The sequence below is a fragment of the Cornus florida genome, unplaced genomic scaffold, assembly GCF_030987335.1.
Source record: "Cornus florida cultivar Cherokee Brave unplaced genomic scaffold, ASM3098733v1 CherokeeBrave_3.0.0_Hap2_Chr05, whole genome shotgun sequence".
Taxonomy (NCBI): domain Eukaryota; kingdom Viridiplantae; phylum Streptophyta; class Magnoliopsida; order Cornales; family Cornaceae; genus Cornus; species Cornus florida.
In genome coordinates, this window is record NW_026775575.1 from 104518515 (window position 1) to 104537304 (window position 18790).

The following is an 18790-nucleotide window of genomic DNA, read 5'->3' on the forward strand; positions in this document are numbered from 1 at the left end:
TTATCTCTGCAATAATCATAACAACAAAAAATAGCATGCACAACACATTATTCACTGTATTCAGGTATAAAATATTGTAAAAAGGTATTTGTCTACCAAATGCCGGGGAATATATATATATCGGTAAGTAACTAGTTCATATATTTAAGTTCGCCTCAGTACCATTAGCTAACCAACGTTTAATTAAACCCATTCTGAAACGCACCTAACATAAAAACAATGTATTCAACCAGATCCATGCATTTGAAAACCAAAGTTACATTTTTATATGTTATGGAACTTGGTACAATGTAATGAAACAAATCCAGAGTTGGTCATAATTAGTTGCACTATACCAAGATTCTTCAAGTTTAATATATATTATGTATTAACAAGTGTTTTCACTTATGAACGATGCTATGTTATTTAATTAGTTTCGAGACACATTCTGAAGAGGATAGATCTAACTTTAGTTATGTTATTGTGCAATAGGTATGATTTTCTCACTTTACAAATATCTTACTGCTATTTATAACCATACTTCCTTTTTTTCACTCCTGCTCCTATATTAATTTTTTTTATTTAGAATTCTATTAAAAAAAAAAAAATCTTATTTTGTCCTTGGAATTCTATAAATTATCTTAGCTGAATTTTATTTTATTTTTCTTACTATGCTTAGAACTTGTTGCATCTAAAGATTAAAAATGCTAGGCCCAAGTAAGATTCACTTCTCTCTCTCTCTCTCTCTCTCTCTCTCTCTCTTGTTTTAAGAAGTTGATGGAAAATTTTCTCATAAATCATGGTTCACATGAGTTCCCAAGTAAGATTCATTATTCTATAGATTCTTGTATAGTTTTTTATCTTTCGGATCTTAAAATACAAAAACTAGTTATCATTTTCTGAACTAGAGAGAAAACGGTTAAATCATTGGAATTTTTAATTTCTTGTTCTCTTGTTATTTTCATATATAAATTAAGTATGGTGAGTTATGGAATTGAAACAAAATCAGATAAATAAATAAAAAAAATTAATGACAATTATTGTGTGTGAGATGGTTAATTTGGATACTATTGATTCATTTGTGTCATTTCTTTAATGACTCAAAGTTGAAACATTATTGGCACGAGTTCCCAAAAAAAAGAAAAAAAAAAAAGAAAAGAAGAAGAAGTAGTTGAAACAAAAGTAATTTGGTAAAATTGGCGTATTCAATTTGAGAGCCTCACTATTATTATATATAAGAGCAAAATTATAAATATGGAAAGAGAATAAAATAAAGTCAGAATAAAAATAAAATCTCTAAATATTAGCCTATAATGAAGACCCAATAAATTTGCCACTATTCTTGAGTCAACTTATAGATATCATTTCTAATACTTCTCCTCAAGCTGGAGTAAATATGTTGACTAAACTCACCTTGACTATGGAAGACCGGAAGAGAAGGCCCAACAGACTTTGTAAACACATTTGCAGTCTGTTCTGAATAGGGAACAAAAATAGGATTAATGATACCTGATCGAACATTCTCTCGAATAAAGTGAATATCTACCTCAATATGTTTTGACCTTTCATGTAAGACAGAATCAGAAACAAGCATAATGATTGATTTATTGTCACAAAACAACCTTAAAGAACCTTTTTCTATAAGACCCAACTCTCCCAAAATTGATTGAAGCCAAAGGAGCTCACAAGTACCTTGAGTCATATCTCGGTATTCAACTTCAGCAGAGGATCTGGAGACAACAGCTTGCTTCTTACTCTTCCATGATATGAGATGATTACCATAGAAAGTACAGAAGCTAGAGGTAGAGCATCTATCTGTCTTACATCCAGTATAGTCTGCATTAGTAAAGCATGAGAGTCTAGACTGATTTCCTGAGACATAGAACAGACCAAGGCCGGGCATGACTTAAGATACTTCAAAATATGGTAGATTGCATCCATATGAGCTGATCGAGGGGCATTCATGAATTGACTAACCACATTAACAACAAATGTCAAGTCAGGCCTTGTATTAGTCAAATAGATAAGACGACCTACCAAACATTGATACCCGGACGGACCTGGAAGTAATTCCCACGACTCAACAGAGAGTCTGAGATTGGGGTCCATAGGAGTGAAAGTCGGCGATACCCAAACATGCTAATATCTTAAAGAAGATCCAAAATATATTTTATTTGAGATAAGAAAATTTCACGACGGAATCTAGAAACCTCAATTCCAAGAAAATATCGATGGGGACCTAGGTTTTTCACATCAAAAGACTTTTGAAGATGAAGTTTCGCCTGATCAATCCCTGAAGCATCATCACCTGTGATAATAATATCATCCACATATACCAATATATAACATAATGCAGTGACTATCATAGCGACGTCGAATAAAGCAAGTATGGTCTGAGTGGTAGCGCACAAAACCCATGGATAGAACAACATCGCTCCGAATAACTTTCTCATAAATCATAATTTCGAATTATTAACGCTAACATAAAAAATAATAATAATAATTTGGGAGCCACATATAAACTTTATGATTTAAAAATTAAAAGAAGGGGGACTGTAATTCTAATTCGTCAAAGCCCCATCCAAAGAAGAAGAAGAAATCACGTTTGTTCCTCACCAGGCTTGTCTACTTCCATGATTAACTTTTTTTCGGTAATTTTTTAAAATGATTAACTTATTATAATAAAACTTATTATACTCACTTTAAAAAAATTTAGTATAAAAAAAATCTTCTTTTTCAAATAATATTTATGAAAATTTAATAAATTACGTAAAAAATATATATATATTTTCTTTTTAATGCAATATATTCATGAAAATTAAGAAATTACTTAAATTGTTTCAAAATTTTCTATTTAAGATTTTTATTTAAATATTTAATTAAAAAAATTAAAGGCAAACTTATGCAAATTTAATGGAGAATATTTCATCAAATTAGTATTAATTTTTTCATAATTTATTTTAATAAGAAAAATATATTAAGTGTAATTCAATAAAAAAAGGTATTATGGTCATTTAATGACAAATAGGTAAGACAATGGGGCATTTTCAACTAAATGTGATATTTTAGGGGGTTTTATGCACAAAACATAATTCAGGAGGATTTTTTGCAAATTTAAACATAATTGATGGAGTTTTTTTGCACTTTACCCAAAAAAAATAATAGTAAAAATAAAAAACCACTGGTAGTCTTTGGCGTATATATCTTCAATTCAATTATGAGCCTGGTTATAGTTAATTAATTATCTATACATGGTCAGTGCTCAACGAATATACTTTCAAAAAACAAAAAACGCCTCAAGGAATATGCTGAATGCGAGTCTTAATTAACAAACTCGGGCAATTAAATTATGTAAAAACCATTGTATTATTATGTGAAAGCCATTGTAGCAAAAAGTACAGAACCAACCCACTTATTTTAGTGCAGAATATGATTATCTGCTTATTTTATCAAACTAACCATTTCGTGGGTATTTACTAAAAAAAACGAAAAAAAAGAAAAGAAAAGAAGGAACCATTTCGTTGGTACCTTCTTATCTATTTGCCTATTTTATATGCGTGTGATGCAACATGGTATCATGTAGTGAAACTAATTATCCACTTTATCTTACGCTTTTACAATTTCAAAGTTATTAATTTGCATTTTACTTGAGATTCTCGAAAGTACTTTCTTTTGCGTCGGAATGCTATGTTAATTAGTTTTTTAAAATAATAATAATAATAGGGAACTAATAGTCCGGCCGACTCCGCGATTCTTTCATCTTTTTGTCAAAATGTCGATTACATTAGACAATTTTATCATTGTGTTAAAACATGCCCTCCTCCTGTACAAGCAAGGGAGGAATTAGTAATTGGCTAACCTGGGCTATAGTTCAGGTCCAATTTAAAAAAAAAAAATAGTGCTATTATTCTTATATGTCTATGTATTATTATTCTTCTTCTTATCCGCCCAGTTCAGCCAATTCATAATATTTCTATAAATAAAAGAAATTATAAAATTTACAAAGGTCTAGCCTTAAATATGAACATGTCAGCGAACAATGAACAACTCAATCACAAAAGAAACCATAATAAAACATAACAGGTCCAGCCAACAAACCAAGCACATTGTTGGTCTATAGACTAAGACCTAAACTCTTCGTGTGTAAAGCACAAAGGCATAAGTGGATGGATATCATGTTTTGTTATTGTTAATCTAGTGAAATATTGATTTTTATTTTTGTACAAAAAAAAAAAAAGAAAAAAAAAAAGGCTTTGTTGATGACTCGATGTTTCATGTTAAATTGAATAATTTACTATATAATGAATTAATAACTGGTCAGGGGCGGAGTATATAGGTCTTACTTTCTAATGTGAATTTATTAATAAGGAACATATATATTTTGTTTTAACAAACAAAAACATATATATTTTGCATTCTTGCAGGTGTTTGTTTTAATACTAGTATGAAACATATTTCAGTAGATTATTGACTGTGAAAACACAATAGAGTTTGGAAGTGTAAATGTGTTAAAAGGTTGTAAATTATTAGGTTTAATTGGATGACTTATGCATGGGAATTATGTATTAAGAATATGGATGACACACTAAACAATCATGTGTTTAATTATTTTTAGCCCCCTTACTTTGTAATCCTGACTTCGCCCTGTATATAAGTAGAATACATAAATATTATCAAACGGCTCCTTAATTGTCAATACATATTTTTACATATAATTGAGTGAAAAAAGAAAGTTCAGTGGCCTCCTTCTGTAGACTGTAGTCCTCGTTTATCTAATTGTTTTTATCTTTTTTTATTTTTTATTTTTTATTTTATTTTATACTCCCATACATAGGTCATGAAAAAAGGTATGATGTTGCTCTCATCCTATTAATCAATAATTTCCATCGTAAAATATATATAGATTATTACTCTATTTATAAATATAAATCATATGAACTTATTATTATTATATTCTTAGTCACATATGTCTTCATGGAGATTCAAACTTTTGACTTTTCTTTGAAAAATAGTACCGTTAGACTACAAGTTTGTTAATTGTATGAACTTATTATTAAAATATTAAGCCGGTAGAAAAATTTGCTACATAAAAATTTACCAAATATGGACTATTTTACACACCCAAAACAAGTCTAAACTGGGCAAGTTAATAAACTTGTTCCAAGTTAATTGAGTGATACGAAGTCAGACTTGTTTACCAAAAGTAAACGGCATAATTGCACCATTATATGTAAGTAGAGTTTGATTTATTCATAAGCATGCACTTTGATTTATTGGCGATGCGACTGATTCCTTTGATTAGATTGGAAATAAATATGATGATAGGGAAGGCGGAAGAGAAAATTTGATTTGGTTAAGTTATATTAGAATTAAAAAAAAAATCAGAGTGGAAAAAAAGAAAATATATATATATATATATATATATATATATATATATATATATGGTGATTTCTCTTTTCCTCACTAATACGAAACTAAAAATTCTCCAAAATTGAATAGGGAAAGCAAAAGAAATTAATCACAAACTGATTACTTGTTCTCGTATTCCATAAATTTAAATTTATGAAGTAAAAATTTATAGAACTATACAAATACAGTATTATCTATATTCTATATAAACCAAATATTTATTGTTTTAAAATTTATATAACCAAATATTTCTTGTTTTAAAATTTATATTAAGGAATTTTTAATCTATAATTTATTCATCTTATTAAAGTTCTACAAAATGTATTTGTCTTTTAGAAAAAAAAGTAGGGATCGAGAATAATTTTACAAAAGGTGACGTTTGAGGAGAAGTGTTGTATATATCCAATTTTGGAGAGGGTTTAGTTTTTTGTTTGTGAGGGGAAAAAGAAAACACCATATTTTTTTGTTCTTTTTGTTTTGTTTATTATTATTATTATTATTATTTATACAACGTAGGAGGGGACTCTTTCTTTTTTAATTTTGACGTGGCTCAGCCAAATCAGATTCGGGGAGCTTTGGGTTGCCTAACATTTGTGGATAGTAAGTAAAAATTATTATTATTATTTGTTACATTGACAAAAAAAACATACTCATCCTCACATGGGTACACTTTTACCCTCCCCGGACTTAAACCCCTCCCTCCCTTCTTATAGTCCTTTCAGTTACATATGGTGCCTAGTCCTTTCAGATGGATGCCAGGCAGGTACTAACGTAATCTAATCAACATACTAACGTAATCTAATCAACACTCACCAAGTTTAATGTTCTCAGCAAAAATTGTTATACTCCGTACAAAAATACTGCATCTAAGCCCGTTAATATATCACATTAAGCTAGCTATTGATAGAATTTGCTCAACTAATATCCTTTCAAAAAAACAAAAACGCCTCAAGGAATATGCTGAATGCGAATGTTAATTAACAAACTAAGGCAATTATATTATGTGAAAACCATTGTATTATTATGTGAAACCATTGCAGCAAAAAGTACATAACCAACCCACTTATTTTAGTGCAGAATATGATTATCTGCTTATTTTATCAAACTAACCATTTCGTGGGTATTTACTGAAAAAAAAAAGAAAAAAAAAGAAGAAGGAACCATTTCGTTGGTACCTTCTATCTATTTGCTTACATTTTTTTGATCTAATTGTTGTCAAACCAGAACTGGGCTTGAAGATAGTCAATAACCTTGTTGTCCACTTGGAAAGCCTTGGTGAGAACATCAACAGAAATGGGTGGTTTCGATCCAAAGACCGCGTTAGCAATGGTGATAACTCCGGGGTTTTGGCTGCTCAGGCCGGCAAAAGCTACTGCATTAGTCTTTCCCACGTTGAATTGGAAATGAATGAGACCAATTGGAAACACAAAAACATCTCCAGGATTTAGGACCTTGGTGAAGAGACGATTTTTTTCACCATTAATATTGGAGGTCACAAAGCCTACATAGAGAGTGCCCTCAACCACAACCAGTACTTCAGTTGCGCGTGGGTGCGTGTGGGGTGGGTTGAGGCCCTTAGGTGCATAGTCAATGCGGACTAAGGATACACCCAAAGTGTTGAGTCCTGGTAGTGTATCAACATTCACAGTTGTCACATTTGACCCAACTGGATTGTTTGTGTTTCGAGGAATATTAAGACCTGAAAAGGAGAAATCTTCGGCTTTGGCAAGCTTTGGGTCCTTGCAAAATTTCCCATTCACAAACACTGCAGCCAAAACAATAGCAGCCGTTACATTAATTGAGCTCTAAATTTTTTTTATTAGAACATGCAATGAAAAATATGGACTATATATATGCTAGCTATTTTACCAACAAAATTAAAGCATGCATGAGAAAGCAAAAAATAAGACTAGGGGATGCTTACACACACCCACACACCCACCCACACACACATACCAGCAGACTTCATATCATCAAAAGCAACACAGAAGTCCTGGAGAGGGCTTGGGTCAGATGCATATGAAAGTGAGAATTGAAGGGCCAAGATGGCTACAAGGAAGTGAGTGGCGGCCATCTTAATTTGGAGTGAATAATATTGTTTGTAGGATTGGTAATTGGGTTAGAGGTGATAAATGTAGTATGGCAAAGGTGGCTATTTATAGATAGAGATTAGGAAGACTCGTCTTTGAGTGAGTACTGATAGGATAGTAGGATGTCCCAAATTGTCTTCGTTAGGTTTCTATTTTTAATTACATGGTCGAGTGATTCTCCAACTACTGCGTATATCCACACACGACTGACTCTTTCAATATATTGAGTCGGTCGTTTTTTCCATATCTCACTTTCCGTTGCTGTTTCTCCTTCTTCTAGATTCATGTTAATGTTTGAGAAAAAATATTAATTGAAGTCGACATTTTAACCCCTCAGGAGGTAGATGGGATTGTTGGATGGAGCTAAACCATGCCTCAATATTCCAAGCCATTTACCTTTTCCGTTTTAATTTTTAATTTTTAATTTTTTTTTTTTTTTTGTACCAATCTCCTTCATTAGATTGGGTAAGTGAAACAATTCTCTTGTTATATAAATAAAAAGGGGAAAAAATATAATATATATATAAAAAGAAGAAGATAAAATTAGCATTGACCAAGTCTCCTTTTCTTTTCATCCAAATAAAAGGATTATTGGATCATGATTCTAACCTTTTCCTCACCGGTCAGTACCTATTGTGTGCACTATAAAATTAATAGTTTAATATATTATATCACAACACAATCGATAATTTTACACATTTATGTAATTATTATGTTGTCAATTTAAAATTGTTACGTGGATTTAATTTTTATTTTTATTTATTTTTCCAAACATTTAAGCAATATTGTATATATGTATAAAAATGTACATGACCACTTGGCCCAAGCAGCCCAACAATGGGCGGCCCAAATATTGTGCAACATCAGCGAGGCCCAAGGCCACGTGGACCTAAATTTACACAAGTAAGAATCATGATACAGGTGTCTCCTTTTATGATGCATAGGGGTCTCCTTTTATACTTCTTTCCTTGCTCTCCTCATTAAAAATTAAAAAGAAAAGAAAAGGGATAAGAGGAATCCAGTCCTTTATTTCCTTTCGTTTTCGCCAAATTTCTTCAATCTAAAATCACCCTTAGGCTTGTAGCACAGTATCTCTTCTAAATCCCTTTCTTTACATTTTTGCCTAATAATAATATAAAAAAGAATAATGATGTTCACACCGAATACTTGTAATAAATATCTAATCAAATAATTTTTAATTGACTATTTATACCAAGTACAACTAAGTGGAGGGCTCCACTTCTTTATTTGTTGCATAATTAGCCAATTAAAAAAGTAGTTCTAGCAATTTACTGCAACTATTCGGTGTAAGAATCATTTTTCTATATATATATAAAAAAAAGAGTTGCAACCATCTCCTATTATAGGCATATTTTATGTATAACCTTTTACATTATGATAAAAAAAATAAAAAAATAAAAGGCTTTCACCCTTTTTCTATCTGTTTGTATCACTTACTTTTGTGACTTATTTAATGAAAATAGGATTCATCTCATTAATTAACATCTCATAATAAATAAACTAGAACATTTTTCCATAGGATAAACACTAATCTAAAATCACACATAGGATAACCCACTGGTCAGCAAGGTCCCTCTCACATGCAGGTAGACTTCAGCTTATTAAAGTTATCCCAAGTTTGTATTGGATGCAGGGATAATTGAAGACATGCACAAAGGTTGCATATATACTTCATTGTGAACAACTTTTGGAATTTCCCTCAATGCCTCACCACTGCCATTCCAAAAATCCTTTGCCTGCAACCACCATGCTCTTCCAAAAATGACAATCTATTCTGGAGTGCATCACCAACAAGGCCATTTTCCTTGAAACATTCCATGGCTCAGCTTCCAGTCACTAGCTCTATCCAAAAGCTCTTTATATTTAAGTTTATCTTTGTATATAATCTAACCTACATGCAACATTAAAGTGTTAGGCTTGTGGTTTAAGTTCTTGAAGATTATTGAATGCTGAAAATTTCCCACGGTCTGACTTGGTTCTGCTGTAATACGTCTTGAGTTCAATTGGTTGCACCTTTTTTTTTTTTTTAAGGTAAATGGGTAAGCTTTAAATAATAATAAAAAAATGTGCATGAGGTTCAAGTGAGGAATTCATTACAGCCAAGACCAAGGGCCCATATCCTGATACATCTTGTCACCTCCGGGATGAACAGAAAACTCAGAATGGTGAGTCTCAGTCATCACATCCTTCCTCAAATCATCAGTAGAAGGTACCACTAACCGTCCCTTGTACCTCAAACCTCCATCAGTCTCAACATAGTAGAATGGAACCTTTCCGTAAGCTATCTCTGCAACTTTGTCAATGCACTGCTGATCCGTGAGTTGTGCCTTCAAAACTTTGTGAATGATAGAAGGTGTAACTACCATGCAAGCCATGAAAGCATCCGACAATTCATCCACCTTCTTCAACGCATTCCACTCAGTAGTGAATAGAGCGGAAAGATTACCAATAGATCGGCGACTGAGTGCATCCGCCACCACTTTCGCTTTCCCTGGATGGTACTGTATAGAAAAGTGATAGTCTTTCACAAACTCCAACCACCTACGTTGTCTCATATTCAGCTCCCGCTGACTGAACAAATACTGCAAACTCTTGTGATCGTTGAATAATCTGAAGGACTCACTTAACAAATAATGCCTCCAAATACGTAAGGCAAAGACCACAGCTGCCAACTCCAAATCATGTGTTGGATAATTAAGCTCGTGAGGCTTAAGCTTCCGAGATCCATACGAAATTAGTCGCTCCTCCTGCATCAAAACACATCTAAGACCCTGCAAAGAAGCATCCGTGTAAACCAGATACTCTATTCCACTCTGTGGGGTAGACAAAACCGGTGCAGAAGTTAACTTAGTCTTTAGCTCATCAAAAGCTTTCTGACAATGTTCATCCCACACGAACCGTACACCCTTCTTAGTCAGATAAGTGAGTGGTCCTGCTATCTTTGAGAACCCCTGAATAAACCTCCTGTAATATCCTGCCAAACTGAGGAAACTCTGAATCTCAGTAGGTGAAGTAGGCTGTCCCCACTCAACCACCGTTGAAACCTTGGCTGGATCTACCGCTATTCCCTTTTTTGACACCACGTGACCCAGAAACTTCACCTCCCGATGTCAAAATTCACATTTCTCGAACTTGGCATACAACTGGTGCTCACGAAGTGTCTGCAACACAATCCGTATATGTCTAGCATGGTCGTCCTCTGACCTCGAGTAAATCAAAATGTCATCTATGAAGACAATGACAAATTGATCCAAGTAAACCCTGAAGACTCTGTTCATTAAATCCATGAAAACCGCTGGTGCATTAGTCAACCCAAACGGCATCACCCGAAACTCATAGGATCCATATTTAGTGAGAAACGCTGTCCTTGGAACATCCTGCTCCCTAACCCGAAGTTGATGATATCCAGACCGCAGATCAATCTTAGAGAAATAGGTAGCTCCCTTCAACTGATCAAAAAGATCATTAATCCTGGGTAAAGGGTACTTGTTACGAATAGTAACTTTGTTAAATTCCCTATAATCTATACACAGACGAAGCAAACCATCATTCTTCTTCACAAATAAAATCGGTGCTCCCCAGGGTGAAGAATTCCTACGAATAAAACCCTGGCTGAGTAATTGCTGAATCTGATCACTCAGCTCTCGCATCTCTACTGATGCCATCCTATATGGTACCCTAGTAATAGGCATAGTGCCTGGAGCTAAGTCTATCACAAATCGATCTCGCGACTAGGCGGCAACCCTGGAATCTCCTGAAATACATCCGAGAAATTCTGTACAATTGGTATGTTATCTAATGATACAAGAGTCCTCTCATCCGTTTCCTCCTCCATATGAAACAAATAGGTACTAGTGACTCCGCTAGAACTCAACATAGCGACGATGTACATGTCCTAACCAGGTATGGTGAAAACCTTTGACCTATTATAATAGTTAACTTGGGCATGATAGGTAGGATAACTAACCCATCCTAAGTAACACAGCATGAGTGTGCATATCCAGAACCACTAGATTGGCTAAAAATCTGAGCTTGCAACACCTAGTGTCACCAACTAAACTATCCAAACCAGAATGCTGAATACTCCGTAGAGCAAAACACGTAGGTAACTAAAATACTCCGAAGCTACTCCCTTTTAGATTGTCGTGCTATTTTGGGAATTCATCATTCGGAAACAAAACTACCATATCAACTTACACAAGTTCGTTTATAAATTCCTTGGTAATCGTCCTGCCTCAACACAACATTCATATAAACAAATATTTGTTTGTTTGCCCAAAACCAATCACTCTACTATGATAATCCTTTATTATTGCAACAAAAAAAATCATAATAATAATAATAAAATAGTTCCAAAAACCATTTATAGAAGAACCCTCAACATACTGTAAACCATAACCTGACAAAAGAATAATTATAAAATATTCTTTAACATGCTACTAGTGTGTGTGATTAAATCTGTACCACACTTTTATTAATACCTTCACTACTATAAATAACTAAAAATTACTCCTAAAGAACCATCCTCCTTGTGAGTAGGTACCCTCTTGCCTAAACGGCCCGGTATCTCCTCGTTTAGGACACTGCTTGAAAGTATGACCCATCTCCCCACAAGTATAGCAAGTACCCTAAAAAGTACCAAATGGTCTCCTCTGCTGGTTAGCCTCTGACTGATCCCATCTTGCCTGTGGTCCCTCCTTATGTTGCTTCTGAGCGAACCTAGGACATTGTCTGGTTGTATGCCCATAATCTCTACAGGCATAACAATGTCCTTTAAACACATTCTGCACCACTGGTACTGCTTCTAGTGTCTGCTGAACGTGTAGTTGATTCTGCTACAGCTTGAACAATGGTGTAAACTAACTGAGGAGTATACTCTGGTTTCCTGCCTTGATTGTAGAGTCAGTTGTTCGTCCTCCTGCTCCTCTTCCTCCTCCTGAAACTTGGGCAGTAGCTGTTCTTCCCCCATTTGCTGACGCTGTAGGAAATCTTGCTTCCTACATGTCGCTTCCCTTCGTCGCTGATTGTTCCGTCTGGTTCTTGCGTTAACCATTATGTCAACAAAGAAACACAGACGTTAGTACGACTAAACCAAATCGTAGAAGAATACAACGAATCCTAAACTTAAGCTCTAAATAATAGAGTACGCTACGCGGATAAGCTCAAGCCTAGAACTGACATGCACCTGAAAAATAGGAGTGGGTCAGGCCCACGAACAAGTTCTAACCAACTCAACAATAACTATATAATCCGTGTATATCTATATATCTACACTATGGACTCTCACTAGACTATGATGCGGGTCTCAACCTGAGTAGAAGGTAACATGCAAAACGCACCTAAGTGGGCATGACTACCTAAGCCTAACAGGGTATACCTCAACCAACATAGCTAGCTACACATCCTTCTGCATATACGCTCCCTAACCGTCAACTCTGAGACTCAAACTCATATCGCGGTACCATAAAAATATATTTAAAGTCCTATCCTATCCATCCATAAGAAATCCAGTTGGCCATTCAGCTTGTGCAGCTTCTTTGACTCAACATAGATAACGAGTTATCCAGTTAGTCATTCAGCTTGCGCAGCTTATTTGACTTAGCATAAATATAAGTAGGATTTATTTATAATCCATTCTCTTATTCCAATACAGGTTGGATTTAGTATTTTGAAACTAAACCATTCCTGGTATGTCACCGTCCCATACCGGTGCATACAATCCATCCGTCCAGAAGTTGATAATACAGATCAAGACTGCAAATACCAACTAATTCATAATAAGCAGATTCAAAATATTTAATTGAACATGCTTACTTTACACCACTGCACAATTATCCAAGCATTGCTAATACATTTAACATATGTATAAGTAAATTTATCCATTATAAGCATATAATCATTCTGTAATCTAACATGCTTATATTATACCATGGAAACATGATTAAACAATAATTCCATTCACAGATAAATTGCTACACATAAAGTTATGCAATTTAAATCCTCCACCTCCAAGAACAGTCTCCATATTTACTTAAAATTATATACTGTTCAACCTACCGATTTCATGTGACTCTTAATAATACCAAAATAATAAAATTTCCATTCACAAAGAATGATTAAACCAAGGTTCAGAAATTTAAATCCTCCACCACTGAAGTAGCAACAGTTTTATAAAAACTTAACTACTGTTCCAGCTATCAACGTCTACTGGTTTATTATGCATTAACCAACTCTCTGAAGTTTTAACAAGGCTTAGAAAACCTCTAAACATCCCAATATAGCTTCCTCCAGAATCTGAAAATCCCAAAATCCAAGTCCCATAACCCATACAGTCGCAGAAAAACAAAAAAAATTGAAAACCAAATGAAAGAGCTTGCTCTCTCAAAGAGAGCCTGCCATGTCTTGCTTGGAGTCGGATCTCGTAAGCTTAGAGCCTGCTCTTTGCTCCCAAGAGCTGGCTCCATGATTCCATGGAGCTTGCTCTTTGTTCCAAAGAGCTTGCTCTTTGAAATCAAGAGCCTACCCTCCTCCATTTCTTCATCTCTTTTACGTTTGGCGTGTTTCTGATGAACTGAATTCCATTCCTAAGGTACTTAGATGTTTAATTAGGTTCCAACAAGTTCCAGAATCCATTAAATTCTTTGCTCAATTACCAAAATCAATTTAAACATGAATTTTGCAAAAAGGATTTAATACGAGCAATTTAAACATTCATGAACATCAACTGCTTTAGCAAATCAAACTTGCAGACTCAATTAATTCTAGTGTTTCCCAACATGTTATAGAACTAATTAATTTTATTATTCATCAATTTACATGAATTAAAACAGAAGTTACGCAAAGAAGAATTTAAAACAAACAATAAATTACTTGTAAACATATCCGGTTTTAAGCATCTCAAACATGCAACCCAATTTAATTTTTAATTCTTATTTAATCCTGGAGTTGTATTAGTCGTGTAAAGAACATGAGCCAAAGGAAAAGAGTTAGGATTAGAACTTGCCTGCGATATTTTGAATTAAAATCTTTAAGTCGTCTTCCTAAGTTTTCCGGCGTAACTAGTTCCTTCTACTTCTCTCTATTTCTTCTGTCCCTCTGTATATGTGAACTGGGTTTTTGATTTCTAACCCTAAGCCGACATCTAACTATATATTTATATAGGTTTTAAGGAAAACCTAATTCTTATTCTAATATAAGTTAGAGACGGGAACCGACCAATCTCACACTATATCTAAGGCGGCTTAATAAATCGTGACAACGTACAGCAACCAAAACCCTAATTTAATCCCATTAACTAATTTACATAATTAAACAATTATAAGAAAATCAATTAACGCATTTAAAATAATTAAAATAATTTAGGATATAATTAAGTCAATTAAAATAAAACAAAATCCAATTAAATAAAATAAGTCACTTAAATATCAGAATTCAAATAATTCAAATAAATCAAATAATAACAATTAATGCAAATAACCAAGTAATAAAACAATTAAATAATTAAAAATGCAACAAAAAACTTAAGTAAAATACTAGGACTATCCTTTCAAAATTAGGAGTATTACAGAAAGCCAAACAATTAGAGAGTGTCAAGTATGAACTGCTAATGCAATGAATCAAATGTCATTTTTAAATCAATTTTGAGGGTACAAGAAGGAGGATAATTGGTCTTATGATAACCATTCAGCAATTCATGGGCTAAACTGATATTATCAGAAATTTGTCTATCCTTGATAAAAGCATTTTGAGAAGGATTGATGAGAGATGGAAGGACAGTACTAAGCTTATTTGCAATAAGTTTAGAGATACATTTATAGAGAAGGTTACAGCAAGAAATGGGTTTAAAGTCACTCACAGTTGAAAGGTTAGGGATTTTGTGAACCAAGGCAATATAAGAACAATTTAATTCAGAAAGTATCCTCCCAGAAATGAAGAAATCTTTAATTGCCCCAATGATATCCTGGCCAACGATTAGCCAAGCATGGTTGAAAAAACATGAGTTAAAGCCATCTAGGGTTTTTATAGGGGTTAAAAGAGAGGATGCAATTCTGGATCTCCAAATCAGTAAGTATGGCTGTAAGGGTTGGGAGAAGGTGGGAGGGAACTGACTTGGAGATAAGATGAGAAAATGAGGACATACTTAGGTAATTGCTGTAAGATTGTCCAAGCAGGTTCCTAAAGTGACCAAGGAATTCATTCTTAAGGTCCTGATCTTGAACTAAATTTCCATTTGCATCCTTAATGGAGATAATTTTCCTCCTATTAGCCTTGGAGGAAAATGATTTCATGAAGTAAGAGGTGTTCTGGTCCCTCACCTTAAGCCAATGTATATTTGAATTGTTTTCTACTTGAAGAACATCTCCTTAGCCAAACAAAGTTTAGAAAGCTTAGAAGCCAACCCTCTTTCAGTCAGTCTGCGCTGGTCATTTGAAGGATTTAAATCTAAACAAACTTGACATTTGGTGGATAACTCATCTTTGCATAGGGTAACCCTTGATGAGATGGAATTGCAATCATTTTTGTTAAGCAATTTGAGAGGATGCTTTAAGGCTTTCAATCTTTGTACCACACAAAACATTTTAGTTCTATGTACCTCCCTTTGCCAACCATTGTAAACAATATCAATGAACTTTTTATTAGGGGTCCAAAAGTTGAAGAACCTGAAAGGTAAATTCTTTTTTGGTGCCAAACATCTAAATTTGACCACCATAGGAGAGTGGTTTGATATCCCATGTAGCAAGAACTCACAAGCAGCTTGGGGCAAAAGTTGCAGCCAAACATGGTTAACCAACACTCTATCGAGCTTCCTTGAAATGTTTGCACTTCCAAAACTATTATTAGTTCATGTGAAGAAGATTCCAGAGAATCGTAAATCTTCCAACTCATTTTTATGAAGACAATCTTTAAAGTCTTACATCCCCTGTGTCCATTTCAATGCACCTCCAAAGCTTTCATTCACATGAAGTAAGACATTAAAGTCTCTCATAAGGATCCATGGAACAACAGTATCGCTATAACTATCAAGACATCTCCACAATAGAACCCTCTCTAAGGCTGTATTTGCAGCATAAACAAAGGAAGCAATACATTCCAGTTTCAAGTCAATCACCATATGGTGCAATTGATTACTTAATCAATACAAGGAGAAAATATCATTGATAATTTCATTGGATCCCAAAAAATCCAAACCCTTCCCAGGATTGAGTGGGAATACTTACACAAGATATCCCATCTAAGAGCAATGACTCTATGGATAAAATCAATGTTATCTTGGCTTATCTTTGTTTCCAGTAATGCAACCAGAGAAAGACCATTCTCACTAATTAATCTCTTTACCTTTAATTGTTTGGGGGTATAGTTCAATCCCCTAATATTCCATGCATCCCATATCATTGAGAAAATAAAGTTTGTTTGCTTGACCCCCTAAACCCCTTAAGAGTAGTAATATTATTCAAGATCGGCTTCATTACCTTTGCCTTTTTGTTGATCTTAAAGTGTTTCCCATTCATTGGTTTCCTTGGCTTGAGTGCCTTGTTTACAATGGGTGAGAAGGTAGGATCATAATGCTCCATTGTGGTAGAGTCATCCTCCTCATGTAGCATATCATTTCCTTCTAAGGGATCCATCTCAGCCTCACAAGAATTTGACAACAAAGCATTAAAGTAATTAGAAACTGGAACTTGCAATGTCGCAGGGGTATCAACATGGGATTTAGTAATCTTATGAAGAGATAAATCAACCACAAGATTCAAGGACTTAAACATGCTAGAATCTATGGTGGAAGAGATCATTAAAGGAGTTGTCATGATGGGAGGAGGAGACTTATCTTCATCCACAGTGATAATATTGGTGTTACCATTAGACCATGGAACGATAGATAGTTGGTTACAAGGTGGCTGTGGAGGAGAAATGGATGATGTAGCCTCCCCAGCTGATTGGTGTCTTGTAGGGTGATGAAAGGGGTTAGAGATGGGGTGACATTGTGTAATACTGCCATTGTTCCTTCTAGTGACAAGTTTTTATCCGTCATCATCAATAGGGTTCTCCCTTATCTCACCACTAGGTGTGGGCAAATTATCCAAAGTCTCCAAACATTGATCCAATGTGTGTCCAAAAGAATTGCACCTTCAATAAATCAAAGGTTTCCAAGGGTACTAGACAGAGATAATTTCAAACTTATTATCTTTTGATTTAACAAGAAAGGATGATGGAAGTGTGGAATGTGGATTAATTTCCACATAAACCATTGCAAAGTCAATCCTATTCATACCCTGTGTATTAGCATCTGCAAACAGTGGCTTTTCAACAACACTTGCAATGTAGCTAATGCCTTTAGAGGATTAGAGATATAATGGCACGTTGAAGAATGTTAATCAAATGGAGAGAGTCTTACAATTTTCCTTGTGGGGTGGGGGTAAGTCTTTAAGCCACAGTCGGAAGGCAATAGGGTTACCAACAAAAACCCACTGTCAACCTGCTAACAACTCTTTGCAATTTTCCACTGAATCAAACCTAAAGACGAATGTACCATCTTTGCTTGTAATAACTTTTTGCAAACCTCTACTCTTCCACAGCTTTTAAGCAATGCCAGAAACCATTTTAAAAGGCAACTTTTTATGAAAGAAACCCATAACACAATTCTTCTAGTATTTTTCCCCTTCTAGCTCAATGCAATCATGTGGTTCAACAAGAATGTTGTCATTCTGTATTGTAGGTTCAAAGAATTCAAATGTCTTGTTATCATGTACTCATTGAACTATAGATGACCAGCTGCAGTTGGAAAGCTCATTGGTGTAACTATGTGTGGTTTTGTTTAGGTAAAGAGTGGGGGTTGTATGGCTGGGTAAAGTGTGTTTGCAAGAGAGAATAGGATGTTGGTTTTGAGGTAAATGGGGTTTTGTATAAAGAAGTGTTGGAGTTAGAGCTGTAGTTAGGATAGGATCATGAGGGTCAGAGGGAAATGAGAACGAGTCAACATGAAATATGTTTGGTGTAGCAGAAACCCCAAAATTAAGGGATGGATGTGACAATACAGTATTTGAATTCAAACTTGGAAGATTCGTACCTTGCCCATGAACACTCGCAGTAAGTGGCGCGTGACATTCACCGAATGTGTGATGATTCAGCCTTTGATGGTTGCAACGATATTGTGAGGGCACCCCCTGGTTTAGTCTGGTAAGGATATCCCGTAGTACGGCCATTTCATTATCAAGGAGGAAAGGTTGGTCAGTTCGTTTGAGTGCAATTTGAAGCTTATCCTCCTTTACCTTTAGCTTAATCTCCTTTGACTT

General features: G+C 34.5%; 1 protein-coding gene across 1 annotated transcript; it reads right to left on the reverse strand.

Moving 5' to 3' along the window:
- Positions 1-6397: 6397 nt before the first annotated feature.
- On the reverse strand, positions 6398-7530 carry LOC132310445 (germin-like protein subfamily 1 member 14). Its single transcript, XM_059808616.1, has 2 exons — positions 7345-7530; positions 6398-7153 (listed from the first exon to the last, which is right to left on the reverse strand). The coding sequence occupies exons 1-2, from the start codon at positions 7460-7462 to the stop codon at positions 6594-6596; spliced, it is 678 nt and encodes a 225-aa protein (XP_059664599.1). The 5' UTR covers positions 7463-7530; the 3' UTR covers positions 6398-6593.
- Positions 7531-18790: the final 11260 nt, after the last annotated feature.

Coding starts and splice junctions, on each gene's coding strand:
- LOC132310445 (XM_059808616.1), bottom strand. CDS start 7,462: ATGGCCGCCACTCACTTCCTTGTAGCCATCTTGGCCCTTCAATTCTCA. Junction 7,154..7,344: donor TGATGATATGAAGTCTGCTG/GTATGTGTGTGT, acceptor TTTTGGCTGCAG/TGTTTGTGAATGGGAAATTT.